The 20699-nt window shown below is 39.7% G+C and overlaps 1 protein-coding gene across 5 annotated transcripts in view; it reads left to right on the top strand.

The window, feature by feature from the left end:
• The window catches only part of carm1 (coactivator-associated arginine methyltransferase 1), a 55456-nt gene that overhangs the window by 31781 nt on the left and 2976 nt on the right, over positions 1-20699 (top strand). For 2 of the 5 annotated variants that reach the window (XM_019897414.1, XM_019897416.1), the window contains exons 12-14: positions 3560-3649; positions 8916-9028; positions 19743-19820. In XM_019897414.1, coding sequence (XP_019752973.1) covers positions 3560-3649; positions 8916-9028; positions 19743-19820 — 281 coding nt within the window. Of the gene's footprint in view, positions 1-3559; positions 3650-8915; positions 9029-13534; positions 14019-19742; positions 19821-20699 lie in introns of those variants that run through there. The other 3 variants (XM_019897415.1, XM_019897417.1, XM_019897418.1) reach the window with 2 other exon arrangements.

Genomic DNA, 20699 nt, shown 5'->3' with positions numbered 1-20699 from the left:
ATAGAATTTTATACTCAAGGATGATACTATGATTGCAATAAAAATTTTAATATCCATTTGAATTTATTTCTAGTAAAAAATTTTAGTTTCCCATATGAAGGATTCAAATAAATCAGAAGATGAAAACATAAATAAAAATAAATCAGAAGATCAAAACATAAATAAAAACATTAATGAAAATAAAATAAAAACAAATTCAATTCCTCATAATGCGCATGATTTGAGTGGCAAAGTGTTTCAGCCCTTACCGTGCGTCAATAGGATGGAGAGCCAACACCCCAGGTAGAGCGAGCTTCAATACCAGCTGGGCGTCCGTACGCAACCCTTAGCAGACTCTGGACTCTGCGAACTCCGGACCCTAGACTCTACTAACTCTAGACTCTCAGTATCCGAATCTCTCCTTTTATAGTCTAAGCGTGCCTGACGCCACGCTATCTTTGTTCTTAACAAATGACATTGCTCAACATCACATGACATTGCTGTTTATACAAAGACTGTGACATCGCTGATTATATTGCGACATCGCTGATTATATTGCGACATCGCTGATTATATAGCGACATCGCTGATTATATTGCGACATCGCTGATTATATAGCGACATCGCTGGTTACAAAGCTATTGCGAAACATCTTTAAACATGGAAAAACAACACAATATAATTATTCTTACTTCAGTCATTTAACTTTTAACTGTGACCTAATCGTTTTTTGCCCTCTTTAGTTCATGTTCTCTCTCAGAAGAGCTTTTTACCTGGCATTTTGTAAAGAACTCATCCGAGGACGTTTGCTTTTGTCGACTTTTAACAATCCTTTGAAAATGTCCAAAGCAAACATCAGCATAGTGAGCGATCGCCCAACTGGTGAACACTTTTTCTGGGTGATTCACATTTATGTTAAAGTATCGGAACGCCTCATGGCCCGAGGGGCGAATGACGAGGATGCTGCATAAACACATATCTATTTATATACACAGATAAGACACGTACGATAGAGGTCCTTCTTAGCCAATGGGATGCCAGGATGATGCTCGGCAATAGCCTATGGCAGAGCAGCACTAAGTATGTTGCGTTCAGGAAACTTTGATCTGCGAGTAGCAGCCCATACTATATTTTTACCTTTTGTATCTTGAAATTTATTTCATAAGAGGCAATATTTTCCTGTTAAGGCGCATCATAACTTGAAAGTTTCGTATGCGGAGACGTTCGTAAATAGAGGTACCACTGTAGGCCATACTATGTTTCTCAAATTCAATGGTGATACAATACATCATACAATAGATCAGGGGTGGCCAACCAGTAGGCACGCACAGACACCTAGATGAGCGAGAGCCGGAACTTCACTGAACACGAACGAAATCGCAACACACATACATTGCCCCCCTCGCGCTCGACTTGGGACCAGTCCACTGGCTGCGGGTCGATCGCGATTGATTTATTGGGCACCCCTACCTTTATAGCTGACTAGCTTCACGCTTAGCGCTGAGCACCATTGTTTGCGCATGAGCTGTGATACAGTTGTCATCTGATTGGCCCTGTTTGTCAATCATTAGCGCTATGCACCATTGTTTGCGCATGAGCGGTGATTCAGTTGTCATCTGATTGGTTGCCCTGTATGTCAATCAAGTAACGGGATTGATGATAGGCTGACGTAGTTAGTTCTGTGTATTTCGCGCCGTTGTTTGAATGGCAGTGCAACCGCCGAGGCGTTTTCCACGCTTGTCATGTGAAAGCCCGGGAGCCGCATTGAACCAGCCAAAGAGCCGCATGCGGCTCGTGAGCCGTGGGTTATCCACCCCTGCAATAGATCATAGTCCACACTTAAAAGTTTATTAAGATAACACAATACAATACATCCTGATTTATATAGTGCTTTCACAACAGCTGCAGCTGTAAGAGTGATCATGTAGAGAATTTGTTTTGCTTTTTTTGCTTCTTCTCAGCTCATATTTGAGATACCAGCACTGTTTTGTGGCAATGAACTCAACTCTTCTCACTTCACAGCAGCAATACAGTACTTTGATTAATATGAATATTTCTTTTTAAAAATAGGCTTTAAGCTGTTTCATGCACCTCTTCGTTGAAGTTGACTGTCAAACTTAACTTAAAAAGATAGATTACAACTTGTGTATTAAAAAAAATATAGCGTTGGCTTTCAGTCTGCTAGCTTAATGCTAATGATCCTCATCATTGATTGCGGTGCTATAACCCCTTAAAGCAACACGCCACTGATAATTCATTGTCCTTGATTCGCTTAGGCAGGGGTGTCAAACTCATTTTTTAATGAGTTAAAAACAATTGGTACCATTAAAACACAAATTTTTGCAGATATTCCCCGCGAATACCAACGGTCAACTAAATATATTGTTACAAAAATATAACTTCCTTTTTGGTCCCCTAAACAGACAAAGTATTTTTGCTGAAATTGCATCAAGTTGCCATTTTTTTCCAATTGTTGATAATTATTTTGTATAGGACTCACAATAAAATTATCAAGAAATAAATTCAATAAAAATCCAATGCAGAGTCAATGCCGGCCTATCACGCCATTTTCTATCACCAACAAAAGCATGAAAAAGCAAGTCTACTTTTACTATTCAATTCTACTTGCAACAATAGATGCCCAGGTAAAACTTGTTCTCCACAAGGCAGCTGAAGCATTTCAATTTTATTTTACAATACAAATTTGGTCATTTTTCATTTGTTCTTGACTTTGTATTGTGGCATGGTGTTTCTTTAATGTATAATGTATAATATATAATAATCATTAAAAATGTTCTTGCAAGTTTCCCCAGTGTGGGACAAATAAAGGTTATCTTATCTTTAGATTTTGTTCTATATTGTCTAATAGGTGCCATTTCTTGATTCAACAAATCCATCGGTAATCATGCCTGGGTTTCGTCAGTGAACTTTATCTCAATTCTCCAAAAACGACGGTTAATAACAGTTAACAATTTAACAAATAACTATTTTACAGTGGGAGAGAGAGGTTTGTGTTTTATTTTTCCTAATATTTATAAACTGCATTTTGTATTTACTTGGTTGTCCTTGTGGAGTATTAAATTTTGAGTCACCAAGCAGGTGTGTAGCGCAGAGAGGTAATGGTGGAGAACTTTAAAATGTACAGGGAGCCCGTTAATGGAGGCTAGAATTTTAATTATTTGAGCACCAAATAATTAAGAGGCGAGCAGCAGCATTTTGGACCAACTGGGGACACTTGAGAGAGGACTATCTGACTCCAAAATAAAATACATTATAGTAATCCAGGTGAGATGTAACAAAAGCACGGATACTGCTTCTAAGTGATGTTGAGCAAGCAGAGGCTTTGCCTTAGCCATCTCTCTAAAATGAAAAAAGATGGAATTAACACCACCACCAATTTGCTGGTACATTTATAAACACTGTCCAATTTAAAATCCACGTTTGAGACTGTTGGGTTTTAGAGAGCATGCCAGGGACATGTGGTCAACAACCATCATAACTTCTGTTTTCCTTTTATTGTAATGCATTGTCATCCAGGCCTTACTCATCAAGTGATCAAATGAAAAATCTTTCCCAACAGACAAAGTTATGACATCAGTATTGCTGCTCAGGTGGACCAGACTGGATCAAAGTCCAGCAACCTCTTGGATTTAAAGAACCCTTTTTTCAGGTGAGTTTCTAACGACAGAATCGGTGACCAACGGTTGGTTGTATGGCTGGTGCGGCATGGAAATTAGAGTAAGATTCACAGAGAGAGCGTAAGATTCACAAATTTACATAATGAACCAAACAGAGAGGTGTATTTGTCATTAAATCTGCAGCCCTGATATTAAAAACTGGTGAAGAGATATTTTTTGTCCCCTGATATTTAAAGTAAAGCTCTAATCTCTGGCAAGAGAATATTCAAATTTATCTATGTCACTGCATTATTAAGGCATTGAGTTGATCAAAGCTGGACTGTTTTGCCTCTCATCCGAGCTGGTTCAGATTAATCTCAGGCTTCCTTTTAGTATTTATAGATTTCTCCCAAGTACTTAATGGGCCTGGCAGGCCACCAGGCTTTTCTTGCGCCTATGCCAGGGGTCTTTAGTGCACCCTATTTGGGTGCACAGGCACCAGAGTTTTACAGTGTGGCGAATGCAAAGAATTCTAAGTTGTAAATGTGCAATCAGCCGAAGTCCCCACGACCTTAAACTTTAATATTTAAGCTTGGGGTGCATACACAGCCGACTGGGTTCCAGTCACTTGAATGACCGCTGCAGCGGGATCATCTGGGTCAAGTAGCAGCAACGTTTGTCACGGTGATTCATCCGAATTTGCGGCACTGCAATGGCCATGCCTTTCGCCAAAAAGTCACAATTTCCGCCATAGACCAAGATCAACGTCTTGAGGCTTTTCTGAAAAATTTTCAGTTAGATTCATTCAACGGGCTCCGTGCATCATAAACTAATGAAATATAGATGGTTTTGCCAGGCATGATGTGTGTGGAAAATTCCATGAGTTGTGAACCTCAAAATCAGCGTTGTTTAATTAGCGAGCTGCGCTTTGTCACGGCAACGTTTTGGAAAATTCACAAACTGTGTGGCAACATCATAAAGGCCTAATCACTCTTTTGAGCAAATATGAGGTCCATCTTTTTAATCCGCTGGTGAAATTTCAAAGTTGGAAATACAGCACACCCGCGCATGACCCTAGTGAGGATATGCAGTGCAGAAAATGGTGAATGAGTGGATAGACTTTAGGCCACCAAGTCTCCAGTGAGGAAGCAGACTCGACAGCCGAGTGAGCCAGCATTTGTCGCTTCATTTTCGGATGAGTGGTACTGGTGTACCCACTGGTGTGGCCTTGAGGACAAAAAGTAAGTCAAGCTTACACTTATGAATTAAAATCTAATATATAACAACAGATGCGAAAAAGCTCTCAGAACGCATTGTGTTTGTGTGTCTTGGTGACTTATAAAAGAAAACAGACATGAGAGAAACTGCGCATAGGCCGCTCATTTCTTGCTCTTTTAAATCAGCTATTTAAATGCTACTCATTTTGTGATATTATTAAAGATTTGAACTGGGCCTAAGAACAGCGGTCTACATAAATTTTGAGGCTGATTGATACCCATTATTTTCACAATACAGTAATCCCTTGTTTCTTGCGGTTATTGGGGCCCAGAAACCCCCTGTGAAAGGTGAAAAACCGCATGGTAGGATTTAGCCAACCCTAGGAATTTTCGTGTCTGTACTTAACAGCATGTTTAAACTAGGTAAACAGTATTTATACTTTACATATTTGAGACAAAGATTACAAGCATTTCCCTAAATCTTTAATTAGAAAAGCATACAGTAATTAACATTAATCAACATTACCTTCTCAGAGTGGCGAAGAGGTTTGTTTTGGTGGTGAAGGCGGCGGCTCTCCCTTGACTCGTACAGGCTTTAGTTCACTTGGAGACTCTTCTACTGGAGGCGATGATGGTGTAGCTGAGCTTTGTAAAATTGGAGAAAAACATGGTAGCGCTATGACATTCATCTTGTCTTCTTATTAGTTAAAATTGGTTGAAGGTTTCCTTTTTTTATTAGACAATGGTCTTCTTTTAGTGAAGCAAAAAACTCTTACCGAACTGACAGTTTCGGCTGTCACTTCAGCCTTCGTCTGAGCTGTCACTGTGATGTGTCCAAAAAAATAAATAAATAAATAGCTGACCAGGTCAGGAAACCTTCAGAATAAGGCTCCCTGACCGAATCAAGGCTGCGAACCACCACTGGGTAAATATGTCGTCCAGACAATGTTGTCATAGTAATATGCCGACCAATAAATAAATAGTCCACTGAATAAAAGAAATATCGTTTTTGAAGCTTGTAGGCTTCTCGACCGCGAGGCTGAGCAGGTTTTCTGGAGGAAACCCTGTTAATACTGCATTTTGAATGGTTGTCCACTTTTTGGAATTTCTAAGGTTACATATGGCTTTAATATTTGGCTTTCATTTGTAGCAAAATTTTGAATACACTGGCTTGCAGCTGTCACTTTTTTTCCAAAACACACCTGCAACTTTATTTCGTCTTCCTGGATGAAGTCTGCATTCCAGAATTCACATAACTCCTATACAGTGCTGTGAATAGTATTTCCCCCTTTTCCGATTTCTGTGTTCTTTGCATATTTATCACATAAAGGTTTTAGTTCATCATACTAATTTCAATATAACACAGAAATAAAAAAGTAATTGCATAAATCACATCAATAGAATCTGTCAGACAAAGTTAAATAGGCTACAAGATCTCAAGAAAGAAATGCATCATGCCACGATCGGAAGAAATTCAAGAAGTTCGAAAAAGTTATTGAAATCTATCAGTCTGGAAAAGGTTACAAAGTCATTTCCAAGACTCTAGGGCTTCAGCAAACCACTGTCGGAATCATTATACACTAACTGGGAACAGTGGCACACATTTCCAGGAGTGGTCGTTAAAATGACTGAAAAATTAAGAGTGCAATGACGACTCATGCAGAAGATTGCAAAGGAACCTAGCACACCCAAAGAACTCCAGACCTCCTACCATAAGAAAGTCACCGGCCAAATATGGCATTCATGGGAGAGTTCCTAGGTAAAACCATTGCTGTCCAAAAATAACACAAAGGCTTGTCTCACGTTTGCCAAACGACATCTTGAAGATCCTCAAGACTTTTGAAAAAACATTCTGTGGGCTGATGAGTCTAAAATGTAACTTTTTGGAAGACGTGCGTCCCATTACGTCAGTGGTAAAAATCGCACAGCATTTGATAAAAAGAACATGATGCCAACAGTGAAGCATGGTGGTGGCAGTGTGATGGTCTGTTGCTGCTTTGCTTTCTCAGGACCAGGACAACTTGCTGTGATTGATGGGACAATGAATTCTGCTGTCTACCAGAAAATCCTGAAGGAGAACTTTGGACAATCAGTTTGCTCCCTCAAACTCAAGAGCTCTTGGATCACACAGCAGCACAACGACCCGAAACACGCCCACAAGACCACCTCTGAATGGCTAAAAAAAACAAAATTAAGGTTTTGGAGTGGTCAACTCAAAGTCCGGATCTGAATCAAATTATCATACCTTGGCATGACCTTAAATGGGCAGTTCATGCTTAAAAAAACCCTCCAGTATGGCAGTGTTGAAGCAATTCTACAAAGAAGAGTGGGCCAAAATTTCTTCCTCAGTGATATGAAAGACTCATCACCATTTGTTGCAAACGCTTGATTTTAGTTATTGCTGCCAATGGTGGCACAACCAATTATTAGATTCAGGGCGCAATTACTTTTTCACGTAGGTTTAGATTTTTTGGTGTGTCTAAATAAATTAAATTGGCATTTAGAAACTGCATTTCGTTTCCTTGGGTTGTCCCGGTGTGATATAAAAATTGGGTTGATGAATTGAAGTCTTTATGTGATAAATATGCAAAGAACACAGAAATTCGGAAGGGGGCAAATATTTTTTCACAGCCCTTTTCAAACTTTTTTTCCTCACTAGGTAACCCTAATAAGTGTTGTAGAAAAGGTTTTCCCAAACCTTTAAAAAAATAAAAAAAAAAGTCCACTGCCGGACAGGCTGTCATGCGAGCGCTTCACAGGGTTCCCACGGGTCTTTAAAGTTAATAAAAATCCATAAAAAAGTTGCAATTATGTTCTTAATTGTCCTTAATTTTCAGGGAAAGCTCCTAAACTCAATAACAATCCTTAAAAATGTACATGTGGTGATCATTTCATTTGTGTATGTCATTTTCCCCACCCTTCCAATTAATAGTTTTGTTGGAAAATGCGCCTGGCGCCCTTCCCCTCAAACCCCGCTGTTGGGCGACATGCCTTCCTGGTTCCCGCTCTGCTTTTCCCGCCGTCTCCGATCAGTTCCGATGATGATCATGTGATCACTTTGGGTCATTTTGGGCCAATTTGACATACGGTATGTCAAATAAAGGGTTAGCTGATTGCCCCTAAAAATAAAGATGTGCCCTTCCTTTGGCAGCAATGATTTGAACACCAGCTCAGTGATATATGGCTTTCTGTTCATTAAATCCACCGTGAATCCCCTGCTGAATGGAGAAAAAGTCGTTTGAAAAAAATGGTTAAATTAGACCTCAAAAGTCCTTAAAAGGACCATAAATAAAAAGCAAGTGGAAGAGTGGGAACCCTGCTTCAGCACCGCCAGCCTCCTCATCCGACAACAAGACATCCCGGGATCGATATTGCCAACTCTATGATCGTGAATATGACATCCAGACTCTGATATCTGGGTAGTTGTCTAGCTAGCTATCTAGCTATTTGCCCATCTCTCTCCCTCCATCTCTCCATCCATGCATACACAGTGTATCTGTCCAAACGAAGTGGATATAATCTAATCCGCTTCAATGACAGGCTTCCACCTTTGTATGTAGCAGCTAATTATTTATTATATGCTACGGCATTGGCCTCATATGACACAGAGCCAGCAAAACAGGCGTTGTCAGTGACGGATTGACGGACCTCCTGTCAGTATTTACTTTGGAAATTGCGAGAATCACTCAGGTTCGTCAGAATCTGACCAAGAAAATGCCACGTTGAATTAGGGAGATGGCCAGGCCAAAGCAGCTTCAATAGTGCTACGGTTTTTGCAGACAAGTACTGTATGGCTGCGATCATTAGCAATCATGGCGTTTCGACAAATTCGGTCCGCGAGCGATTATAAGCTTGCTTTAATACAACTGGTGTAACCCAAAACAGGTTTAGATCCAGTTTTTCTTGATAAACCATGTGTATTTTTCTTTCTGACCACCACTTTAATTCAAGTTCAATATTATTAAATATATTTCACAATGTAATTTGTGAATTTAAGTCATTTTATTTTTCTATTTAATTGCCTTTCCTTTTTTTCTTTTTCAAGCAACCCCCCTCCATAAGAGTTCTCTGTTTTGCTAATGTCGAACATATGTATTCACAGGTACACGGGTACCAACCCAACTCCGCCTCCTGGGTCGCATTACACCTCCCCCTCTGAGAATATTTGGAGCACAGGAGTAGCCTACAGCATGAGTCAAGGGATGTCCGTATCAGGTGAATAACAAACTTAAAAGCAAGATGTTAATAAATGATTTAATTTATTAACTGGGAACACTGCTCCGAAGCGTCCTTCCTCCTTATAAACACACATGGACAAAATTCTTGGTACACCTCGAAGCGAAACCCGAAATAGTCAAAGATTTTCAATGACAATCAACCAGTATAAATTGCAAAATTTGCTTTTTAATTTTGTTTTGGGTATTTTTTAACAAAATGATGGTATCCTTACCCTAATATTTTGTTATACAACCTATTGAGTCAATCACTGCAATCAAACAATTTTTGTACGACTGTACTGACACTACTGCACCTCACAGCAGGTGTTTTGGCCCATTTTTCATGAGCAGACTGCTGCAGTTGTCTCAGGTTTGACGGGTTCTTTCTCTAGATGGCATGTTTCGGCTTCCTTCCACAGTGTTCTGTAGGATTTCACTCAGAGCTCACGTCAGAATAGTCTTTTAACATTTTGCTCGTAGTCATTCTTGGGTGTGTTCAGGTGTGTTTTGGGTTCGTATCCTGTTGCAAGGCCCATAACTTGTGACTGAGACTATGCTTTCTATCACTAGGTGGCACATTTTAAAAAAAAAGTTTAATATCTATAGTCTTGTGATTTCATTGCACCCTGATCAGATTCAAAATATTTTGTGCCAGATGCAACAAAGCAACACCAGAACCTAACAGTAAACATAGAACTCATCTGTTTTGCCAGAATATTCCAGTTTTGTCTCGTCTGTACATAGGAGTTTCTGTTCGTAGGATATTCTGGGACTTTTTCTTACCATTTGTTTTAGTGGTCTCTTCAATTTCTCATACATTTTCCTCATGCGACCACATACCTGTACAGGGAAGTTGGCTCCAGTCCCGTCGATCGTACATTTCTTAGTATGTTCAAGTGAGATTAACCTATAACCTTTACATTAAACATGCTTGTCTATAATTTTCTTTTTAGTCAAGTCAAATTTGTTTATATATAACGCTTAATCACAAAAAGTCTCAAAGGGCTTCACAAGCCCACAGTTGACAAATGTTAACGACAGACATCCCAGGGGGCTCATAAACTACTTACATGTTTGGACTTCCTGAATGGAGCGATCTGCATGTCACCTGCAGCCTCTCTTCTGTGGTGAGTGTGAGTGAATGTGTCAGGGTATGCATCAAACTATCGTAGAACAACTGAGTTTACTGTGGTGTACGTACATTATGCCGTCAATTGTGCCTCTAAATAATCTTTTTCATATTTTCTGTCTTTTACGACATTCTTTGAGGTATAATTAACGTGACAAATACTTTTATCATCACAAACTGCTTCTGTTGCATTTCCAAGGGTCTGCCATGTTTTAGGACCTAACCCACTGTTGTGACACATACTGAGCTCCACACTGAGGTGTCAATACTGGCATCTGTTGGCCATAGTGAATGATTTTTTTTTCTCTTAACTGTCCTGGCTTAATGATCAAAACACAGTTGGCCGAAAATTCCCATAAAAATCTCTTTTTATTTATTCATAGCACACTGGTTTTGATCAAATTTTGGGCCCCCATGTCACACTGCGTGTTTGTTGATAAAAAAACATCTTGAAAAAAGAATTGCAAATTAAATCACAGTTGAAATTTTGGGGGGGGGGGGATCTGAATCTGAATTCGATTATTTTCCAACTGATTGACAGACATGTCAGTCTAAATTCTGTGGGCATGAATTTCTTTGACATCCTCATGCTGGACCACCTAAAGAGCATCACTGGATCTTTACTAGAGCCCCTGCATTTTGCCTACCAAGCAAACAATTCAGTGGATGAGTCCGTTAACATGGGGCTCCACTCCATTTGAGGATCATGTTTGTGGACTTCAGCTCTGCGCTAAACACTATCAGCCCTGAACTCCTCTTCTGCAGTTCAGCGTGTCTCCTGCCATCTGCCAGTGGATGTTCAGATTTCTGAAGGGCACTGTCGGCGCGGCTGAAGGAGACATCATCATCATCATCAACATGCACCATCAGCACCAGGACCCCCCAAGGATGTGTCGTCTCTCCACTGCATTTATCCCTCAACACAAATAACTGCACCTCAACGCGCCCAGCTAGAAAAACTCTTCAAGTTCGCCGGGGACACCGTCATTGGCCTCATTGACTGTGACGAGTCACTCACACAACTTGGAGCTGAGCATGCTTAAAATGGCAAAGATGATCGTGGGCTTTAGGAAAATTTTTCATTCTAATGTAGCAATTTTGCTACCACACAACCAAGAAATTTTGTTCAGGAATTTCCTTGTGTCAACTGTCGAGACTTTCACGTTCCTAGCAATTAGTCTCTCAGGACCTGAAGTGGAAGCACATCTTCTCCATCTTGAAAAAGACCCATCAAAGGATGTACTTCCTGCGGCTGCTGAGGAAATACAGCCGCCAACAGGAGCTGTTGAGACAATTCGACACAAATCTCATTGAATCAGTTGTTTGTTCATCCATCACAGTCTGGTTTGGTGCTGGCAATGGACAGTTAGGACTGCTGGAAAAAAAAAACACCGGTAACCCCTTACCCACTCCTGTGGACTTGCAAGAACAAAGAGAAGGGAAGGCAAAATTCTCTTGGACCCTGCACATCCTGGTCACCATCTGTTCCAGCTCCTTCCCACACCTTGGCATTATTGAACTATGCACACAAAACCCATCATACATTCCAATAGCTTCTTCCCTCTTGCCGTCCATTCCCTAAACATTTCACTGGTTGTTCCATAAAAACATTTACTAAACTTGTCAATTTTGCGCATCCCTTTATGACAGTACAGACGCTCCCCAGCTTACGAACGAGATACGTTCCGAAGGATTGTTCGTTAGGTGAATTCGTTTGTAAGTTGCTTCAGTGCTATATTTTGTTTGGAATGTATGTTTAAGGCTCATATAAGTATGTTTAAGGTTTATATAAGTATAATAAAATGAAGTTTAACTTACTTTTGGAAGAAGTACTCGAAGGCTTAAGGAGATGATGGAGGGGGAGGAGAAGGAAGAGGAGGATTTTATATCATGGGGCCGAGAGGGTCTTCGTCGCCGCTGGAATGGGCTTCAAGAGTTAATTCCTCCTCCGTAACATCAATGAAGGAAGAAGTTGAGGGTCCAGGAGAAGAAGATGAGGGTTGACGAGTATCTTCCTTGGAGGGTGTAGTAGAAACTGGCCGAAAGAAGCGATCTAACGACGATTGCACAGTTTTCTTCTTTTTCTCATCATAAATGATGCAGTAGCACTGTATGGCATCATTCATTTGATTTGCAACCTTTGTGCAACGTTCAATATTTGGGTCTTGCTGCTCGAAGAGTGCGATGGCTTTATCTATGAGCGAAAACCCCTCGGGCAAGAGTTCCGTCTCGAATTTCTTCATGGGGACAGGCGTTTCCTCCTCCTCCTCTCACAGCGCCTCAAGTCGGTATTAGCGGCGGAAAGAAGCACTACAGTACTCGGAAAAAGGCGCGCAATACAAAATCTAACTTACAGCATCTCTGTCTGAGAACATTTTTCGACATACCTGTACCCGCAAAAATGTTCGTATGTACCGTTGTTCGTAACTCGAATGTTCATAAGTCGGGGAGCGTCTGTATTACCCTATTCATGCTTGTCGCTCCACCTTTCGACATACTTGAATAACTGTTGTTGATCATTATTTGACACCATTGGACATTTTAAAAGTGCCCAAGGACTCTGCATCAGTTGCATATTTGTCATCGTATCATAATTACTGCACTACTAGACACTCCATCATTTGCACAGCTGTCATTCTTCGATACTACAGCACTAATGGTACTTTTACATGATGTAAGTGCTCTCTTAAATGTTGTTTATGTTATACATATAGCTAGCTGTGTGTTACTGTAATCCTAGTGGGGCTCAAACTACTGGAGATAATTTCATGTGTGTTTTTACATTCTTGGCCAATAAAGATGATTCTGATTCTGAACCACAATTCAGAAACAATGTATAATGTTCATTGGTTGAATTTCATAAAATTTGTGATGTCATGAATAACTGCTAATTGGGTGTTTCCTTACATTAACAGAGGGCTACCAACAATTTTGTCCATGAACCCCCCCCAAAAAAAAAAAAACAAAAGCAAATAAATCTATGTTGAAACAAGATAAGCCAGCATTAGTGTTGACTGACTTATCCTCACAATGTCTGGTTTTCTTGAATACCACACCTTGAAAAGATACATCACTGAGCCTACGTTATGAAGGCGCAGAGTGGTGAATCTAAAATCTGACTGATCAAAAAAGAAACTGCCATTTCAACACCGTGTGTGTGTTTGACTCCAGCACCTGGGATTTTGATGGTGTTGGCTTTATAACGTTTACATGTGAACACATACAGTATAGAAGCTGAAATACGATTGTGCAAAAATAAATAAATATGACTCAAAGCTGCAAAACAGAAACTCACGCTATGAAATGAAGACAAAAGACGGTCACAGCAGAATGAAATCTGAAGTCTGCAAAAATATTTTGTCTGACAATTTACAGAAAAAAGCATCCAAACTAGTCGGAAGAAGCTTCATCATGCAACAAGACAATGACCCAAAACACAATACCAGCACAACACTTCAACGACTTCATCAGGGGGAAAAAGTGGAAGGTCATAGACTGACCAAGTCGATCACTCGACCTTAATCCAATCGACCCAATATTTTACCTTCTGGAGAGGAGACTGGAGAGAGAAGCGCCCAGAAACAAACAAGAACTGAAAGAGGCTGCAGTGAAGGCCTGGAAAAGCATTTCAAATGAACATGCAACAGTCTGGTGAAGTCAATGGGTCGCAGGCTTGATGCAGATATTGCAAGTTAGAGTTATGCCATCAATACAAAATTTTATTCACTTTAGGTTAATTAAATAAAGTCTGTACCAATACTTGTGTTCACTTAAGCTGGCTGGCTTCGAACAAAAGTTGCTTTAACGTGAGTTGTGTAAATATAGATGTAAATACCATGAAATAAAAGCTGGAATTCTGAACTTGTTTGGTATTCATCTTTTGATCGGGAATCCACGTCTTCGGTATACAACAATAATAAAGGAGTCGAACTTTCATACTCTTGGTGGGGACTGTGTGTGTGTGTGTGTGTGTGTGTGTGAGGAAGTTCTCTTTTAGTGTGTGTGTGTGTGTGTGTGTGTGTGTGTGTGTGTGTGTGTGTGTGTGTGTATATATATATATATATATATATATATATGGGGGGGACAACAATACATCTCTTTGTATCGAATCGTTCAATATAGTGGTCACGGTTTGATGTGGCTTGCATGAACAAAACGCACGAGCTCTAACCCAACTTGTTTCGCCCACTAATTATTCCATACATATAAAAAGTTAGGGGTCAAGTTCTTCAAACAGGTGCTAAACCAAACCATCAAAAAAAAAGTTGCTACAGGCTACTGTGTGTGTTTGACAACATGCCAGTTGGGAATTAGCAATATTCGCTTTGTATCTTTGCTTTGTGGAGCAAAGGAAGAAGCCGAGAACCGGTCCTAGTCCCTCTTAATCGATCTGGGAAGACCCGATTAGCAGGAAATTGAAGCATACAGTTTTACCACGATGTTCATATGGCGTGTCGATGGTGAATTCACATGAGTCCTCGCAGCTACAAGCTGCCTTCTTTATCAACACACCAGCCACTAATTAAACTTTGGCTGCCTGTCAGGCTGCTTATGACGTCATTGCTGGCTCAGTTCACGACAGTAGCTTGTCATTTGGGGTGCAGGGCAACCACGGCCTACTCACTATGTGAGTGGCCCCCCATAAGCGTCCCGTGTGACAATATCCACTCTACCATATCATCGCTCTTTTGTGAAAAAGACCTTTTTCTTTCATAAAAAATAAATAAATAAATAAAATAAAATAAATTATTGGAGTGTACACGTTTGAGACATATGCTAAATCCAACAGGAAGGCCGTCATTTTGAATTTAAAAGTTGGCATCGCCTTAACTACAAAAGCTGCTGTTAATTGAGCCACATGATCATGTCTTGGAAAGATTTGGCACATTTGAAATGTCCATGCCTGAAGACATCTACAACTTTATTTCTATCATAGTGGTAGCGCCACATACTGCCTGAAGGAAATATGTTTATTTTCTGAAATGTTTTATTCTTGAATATTTTTCTCACAGCGGGTTAACCAGATTAACTTCGTATTTGCCTTTTTCTTTTTCTTTTAAAGGCTCAAAAACACCCTCTACAAATTTTTAGCAAAGCAGCCTTGGTTGTACGTGTCATCAAAATCAATCACATTTTGGAGGTGTACCGCCCAAAGTCTCCTGGTGCTATTGTAGTGCTCAAGTTAACAGGAAGTCTGTCATTTTTAATTTTCTTTCACGTTTGTTGGTCTTAGCATTCGTGAAAACATGAAACTTGCCTCATACGCCATGCTTGGCCAAATAATCACTATTTGTAGTTTTAAAAAAAATAGCTTCATTGCGCCCCCTCCCAATTTTTAACAAAACAGCTCCGGTAGAACATTTCACCAAGATACAGTACCAAAAGTTGGAGGCATATGTAACAGCCCAACATCTAGAAAAACTACTCTTTACTCAACAGGTAATCCGCCATTTTTAATTTCCTTTCACATTTTGGCCTCATTTTAGACCTTTCATAGAGCTCATATTTTCTCAAACTAGTTAATTTGAGGTTCTTTCATTTTCTAAAAATTCCAATTCCAATATGCCAGTATCCAACGTGCCTGTCCCAAGATGCGGAATGCGGAAAATTTTTAATTTTTGGAATTTTGGGCATCAGTAGGGATGAGCTGAACAGTTTAAAGTTGAAACGTTTGAATTGGTCAAAAAACTGTAGACATGAGTGGAGAAAAACAACAAAAACATTATTTTAAATATTGTGTGTTCGTGTGTGTTTTAATGAGTAAATTGTGGATGTTTTGCTAAGTGGCACTTTTGGTCATGTTGAAAATCGTTCCCAATGTGAATTGAATGTGCTTAATGATTTAAATTGCAAAGAGGAACAATTTGAATCTGTTAAATTATGTTTCATTGGGAATTAATAGTCAATTTTTGGTGGAAAACTGAAAGATTCGTTCAAAAGAATTTGGAAGAACAATTATAAATTGAGCCGCATGGCTTAATCTGGCATAGCAAATGCTCTAAAAACCAAAGAGAAACAGCTTCAAAGGAATTTTAAGTGCATCTCCAGCTGCCCATCTTGAAGTATTGATGGAGAAAGGAGCAATATTGTAAAGTTTGATAAATATCTGGTGTTGCCATTTGTGTGTCTCATCCTGTATTTGACAAAATAATTACCCAGTTTAATTTTAATATACTGCACTATGTTGGGAACGGATATGACTTCAAGTCGTTGACACGGTGTCCCTTGGACCCGCCAGTTGATATGAGTGACGCGTCAGATTGCTTACATACTGAGGTAAATCTGTCTTTTTTTTTTTCCTTGGTCTTATCCCCTAATAACCCATTCACTTCATTGTTTGCGAGAAATGACGGGGCCAGTTGGCCTCTCTAGCCATCCCTACTTTAGATGGAAAAATATGTATAGATAGATGAATAAACATTTTTAAATACTTAAGAACAAAGCATTTCACATTTTTTACGCACTGCTGGTAGTTTTATCTATAACCAGTGCTCTACAAAAATGCACCAAAACATGTTTGATTATTTAAGCGAGGGGTCGGCAACCCAAAATGTTGAAGGAGCCATATTGGACAAAAAATACAAACAACAAATATGTCTAAAGCCGCAAAAAAGCAAAAGCCTTCTATAAGTCTTGTAATGAAGGCAACACACGCTGTATGTATCTATCGATCGACCCGTTACCGCACACGCGCGCATACGCACGCACTTACACACACACGCCTACCTACCTTCGTCGAGACCAGACGCGGAGGCATTCGACACACTTTTGCAGCTTGTTAACTATGTAGCTCACGTGTACCATTTTAAAATGCTTCTATCGGCCCTCCAGACTCCCATTCTTTGCCAGTACCCTCGGTGAATTGTACCTGAAAGGCCGTTTTGTTTTTTGTTTTTTTTTGCAACAGCCACCTGACTGGCATCCCTCCCTGCTAATGAAACGTATGTCGCAGGCTATGACGCAAATCTTCGTTGACGGAAATGTTGAAATTTACATTTTATTCTACACATTTTTACAGCATTCGAAAACGTTAAGAATGTTTGTGTCATGTTTTTCTTCCGACATAAACCATATTAAAACAAAAAATATATTTCCCTCCCCCATCTTTTTCCATTTTCAAACATTTTTGAAAAAGTTTCGGGTAGCCACTAGGGTTCTGGAGCCGCGGGTTGCCGACCCCTGATTTAAGCCTTCAGGCCATATATAATATAAATGAATACTGCACGTTTGGCATGCCCAATCACATAAATGGGTGGACCCGTGATTGTAATTAAGTTAGCAAAGCGATTTTACCTCCAACATTCTTTTTCTTGATATACTCTAAGATGCTGTGATTAATCTGCAAATATTTTCCCCCAAAAATTCAAATTTATCCCCAGTATTGTACAAGGGTCCTTAAAATGTTTTGGGCATTTTGTTGACATTTATCTGTACCTTGAGGTTATAAAAAAAGAAATAAAACACACATACATCCATACTTAATGTCTGATACAAATTTATGTTATACAAAATATATAAAGTTGTCTGGCAATGATCGGATATTTAATTTACTGTTTCTAGCACGGTCGAAGCAGTACAGAGCTTAGTTGCTTCCGTTTTACTCCTTGTTACTTACCTCATTGATGTTCTTGTCAGCAATGGTATCATGATGAAAACTAAGTCGGTGATCTGCGTTTGCATCCTGCAGTAAAAATAGTCCGTATGGTTGTGCATCAGTTTAGCCACATTAGCTCACAATCATTGCCCTCAAGGGCATGTCGTTGGCTGTTTGCATATGAGAATCACCTAACATTGTAAAGATTGTTGCTCCTTCCGAAGGTACTGTGCGAAGATGTGGAATTTCTGGAAAAAAAAATATACATCATGCCTTGAAAACGTCATTCAGTGTAGTTATTTTTTTTATGCCCACTCAATGGTATCCTTATAATGTCATGACTCAAGTACAATATTTCAATGCTTCATACAATGACTGGATGCAAGGCAGGACAGGGCACTTGACAAACATTTTTTTAAACTAGTAATTATAGTAATAGGTTGCGATGATTATGGAAAACATGGTTTTAAAAAATGTTTCGAATAACCTTAATCATATGTATGAGAAAAGAGCCTGGTTTTGAACTTGGATTTAAAAGCATTTGCATGGTATTTTTATGCTTTGAATCTTTATTCATTCATATTATTCACTCTGATAACAAAAGATACCAGTGAATCTAGGCCTGTGTTATACACAAGAAAAGAGATAAAACTCCTTTTTGAAGGGTGATCATACACAGAATGTCCGTATTTTTATATTTCAATAGAAAGACCACTTTGTTTATGTTTTTCGAGTTACTAACATTGAAGGCATTGGGTTTTTTTCTGTCTGCGTTTAACCCTTCAAGGGACAGCAGTTACTACAGTGGACAGCTGGCCATGTTATCGAGTTAGAGGGTGCATTAAAGGGTTCAAATTTCTGATTGCATTTGAATGCGCCTCATCTCGCTGAGTGTGAGAAATGTCACTTTACTCCTGTTACATGGCACGAGTGGTCAAAGAGTGATCAGCCCACTCTCACACACAATATGTTTCCGTGTTTTAAGCTAACGATCACTTGATAGTTCTGGACCCCACCAGCTGTATACATATGATGCTTTACACCAGTACCAAACAGTATTTATAATTCCATATGTACCAATGGATGAAATGTTTAGCATGCGTTCTCTGTTTCCAAAATGCACCGAGCAGGTTCAGCATGGCGTTTTAGTGAGTGGCGCGAGTGAGGAAGCCGGCTCAAAATGGGCACACACCATCCTTCATAAAAAGCAAATGGTGTTAGTTCAGTTGGAGAGCCTTTCACCCTTTCATGCACCAATAATGACACAGTTGGAGCACCTTTGCTGTATTTTTTCCCCCAAAAGTACCAGTATTTGAAAATTATGGAATTGGATTATTTTTGCCCCCCAAAATTCTTGTATGATACTGGTACCAGTATTTGGTGCAAGACGACTGCACATTAGCATTAAGTTAGTGGATGTTTTTTTGATTTATTTATTTTTAAACTCTTTTTTTCTTTTGTGTCCATTTTACAGTAAACTATGAGGAAGTGACAAATAACTTGAAGCTCCAATGTTTTCCGTCTTATTGGGAGAATTAATCGCTGTCTATCGCTATCAACCTGCACACGTGCGCTCGTTCGTGACTTCGTGCTGTGGAGAGTGAAATGCTCAAACTCTCTGAACCACTCTGTGTTATGGCTCTAGCCATAAGTTTCTACTTCCAACACACTCTGCTCCCGGCATTCTACAGCAGAATACATGGCGCAACGTAGCCGGCGACTGACTTAATTCCAGCACACAATGAACTGATAATGATATTGATTCATCGATTCATTGTTGCAGCCCGAAGATTTTTTTTTCGTGCGTGTTATGTTCATCCTACAAGCTCACTCAAAAGCCAAATCACCCTAACATTTTTGGGTATTGTATCTGTTATGATAAATTTTTGACAGTGCGAATGTTTGAGGCTTTTTCTTTCGACTGTAATGCGATTGATATTTTTCTTTGTTAATATTGGTGACTGCTGTGTTTCTTATCGTCCCATCCAGGAATGCCTGGAGCTTATGACCTTAGTACAGTCATTGGCAGTGGTCCATCAGTCTCTCACAACAACCTTATCCCTCTAGGTACGTCTTTCTCCATGTTTTGTCACTGTCCAATGCAATTCTACAATTGTCAGCATTGTCACCTTTTTGACAAGGCTCCCATCGAAATGCCAAATGTCAACTTCCATGCAAGGACAAAAAAATGTGGAGTCAGTCTTACAATCAATTTACCAGCAGAGGTCCTTTAGGTTAACTGTGTTAAAATTGCCCCTAAATTTTAAAAAAAATAATGCTGATCTCAGATCGGAACAGTGTGTAAGAATCTACAATCAAATGAAATGAAATTGTTTGAATGTCAGGCAAAACTGAGCAATTTTATCCCCTTTCACCTTTTTTAACGAACCTTGTGGCCCATGTCAAATGTCTTTTTTTTTCTTTTGTTTTAATGGGGTTTTCTCAGATCGCTGAAAATGGATGGTGGGATGCAAATGGCCCCCGGACCGTAGTCTGGACCCCCTGCTTTAGCATATGGCTCTGAGATGTTTTAGTAGGTCTCCAGCTGTTACATATACCTCCAAAATTTCCTCAATCTTGGTGACACGTACAACCACGGACTGATGTTTTTGCAGTTGCATGAGGTCATGAGTTTTTGTGCATGTTTAGACCCTCAAAATGTGCATTTTTTGTTGTTGTTGTTGTTGTCGAACTGTGGGTTGCCACAGCAACAGCATTTCAAGCCAATATGAGGTCAATCTAGTCAACCTGCTGGGAGAAAAACAAAGTACAACATATTTTTCCTTTATCCAATAGGTGGCGCTGTTTCCAATTTCTAGTGAAACTCAAATCTGCTTATTTTTGACTGTCAATTCCTCCATTTCACAGCCACCTGCACCGCTAACCACACATGCGTGTTTCTCTCTCTCTCTCTCTCTCTCTCTCTCTCTCTCTCTCTCTCTCTCT

Source organism: Hippocampus comes, unplaced genomic scaffold (genome assembly GCF_001891065.2).
Source record: "Hippocampus comes isolate QL1 unplaced genomic scaffold, H_comes_QL1_v1.1 scaffold238, whole genome shotgun sequence".
NCBI classification, from domain to species: Eukaryota; Metazoa; Chordata; class Actinopteri; order Syngnathiformes; family Syngnathidae; genus Hippocampus; species Hippocampus comes.
This window is presented reverse-complemented; position numbering and strand designations above follow the sequence as displayed.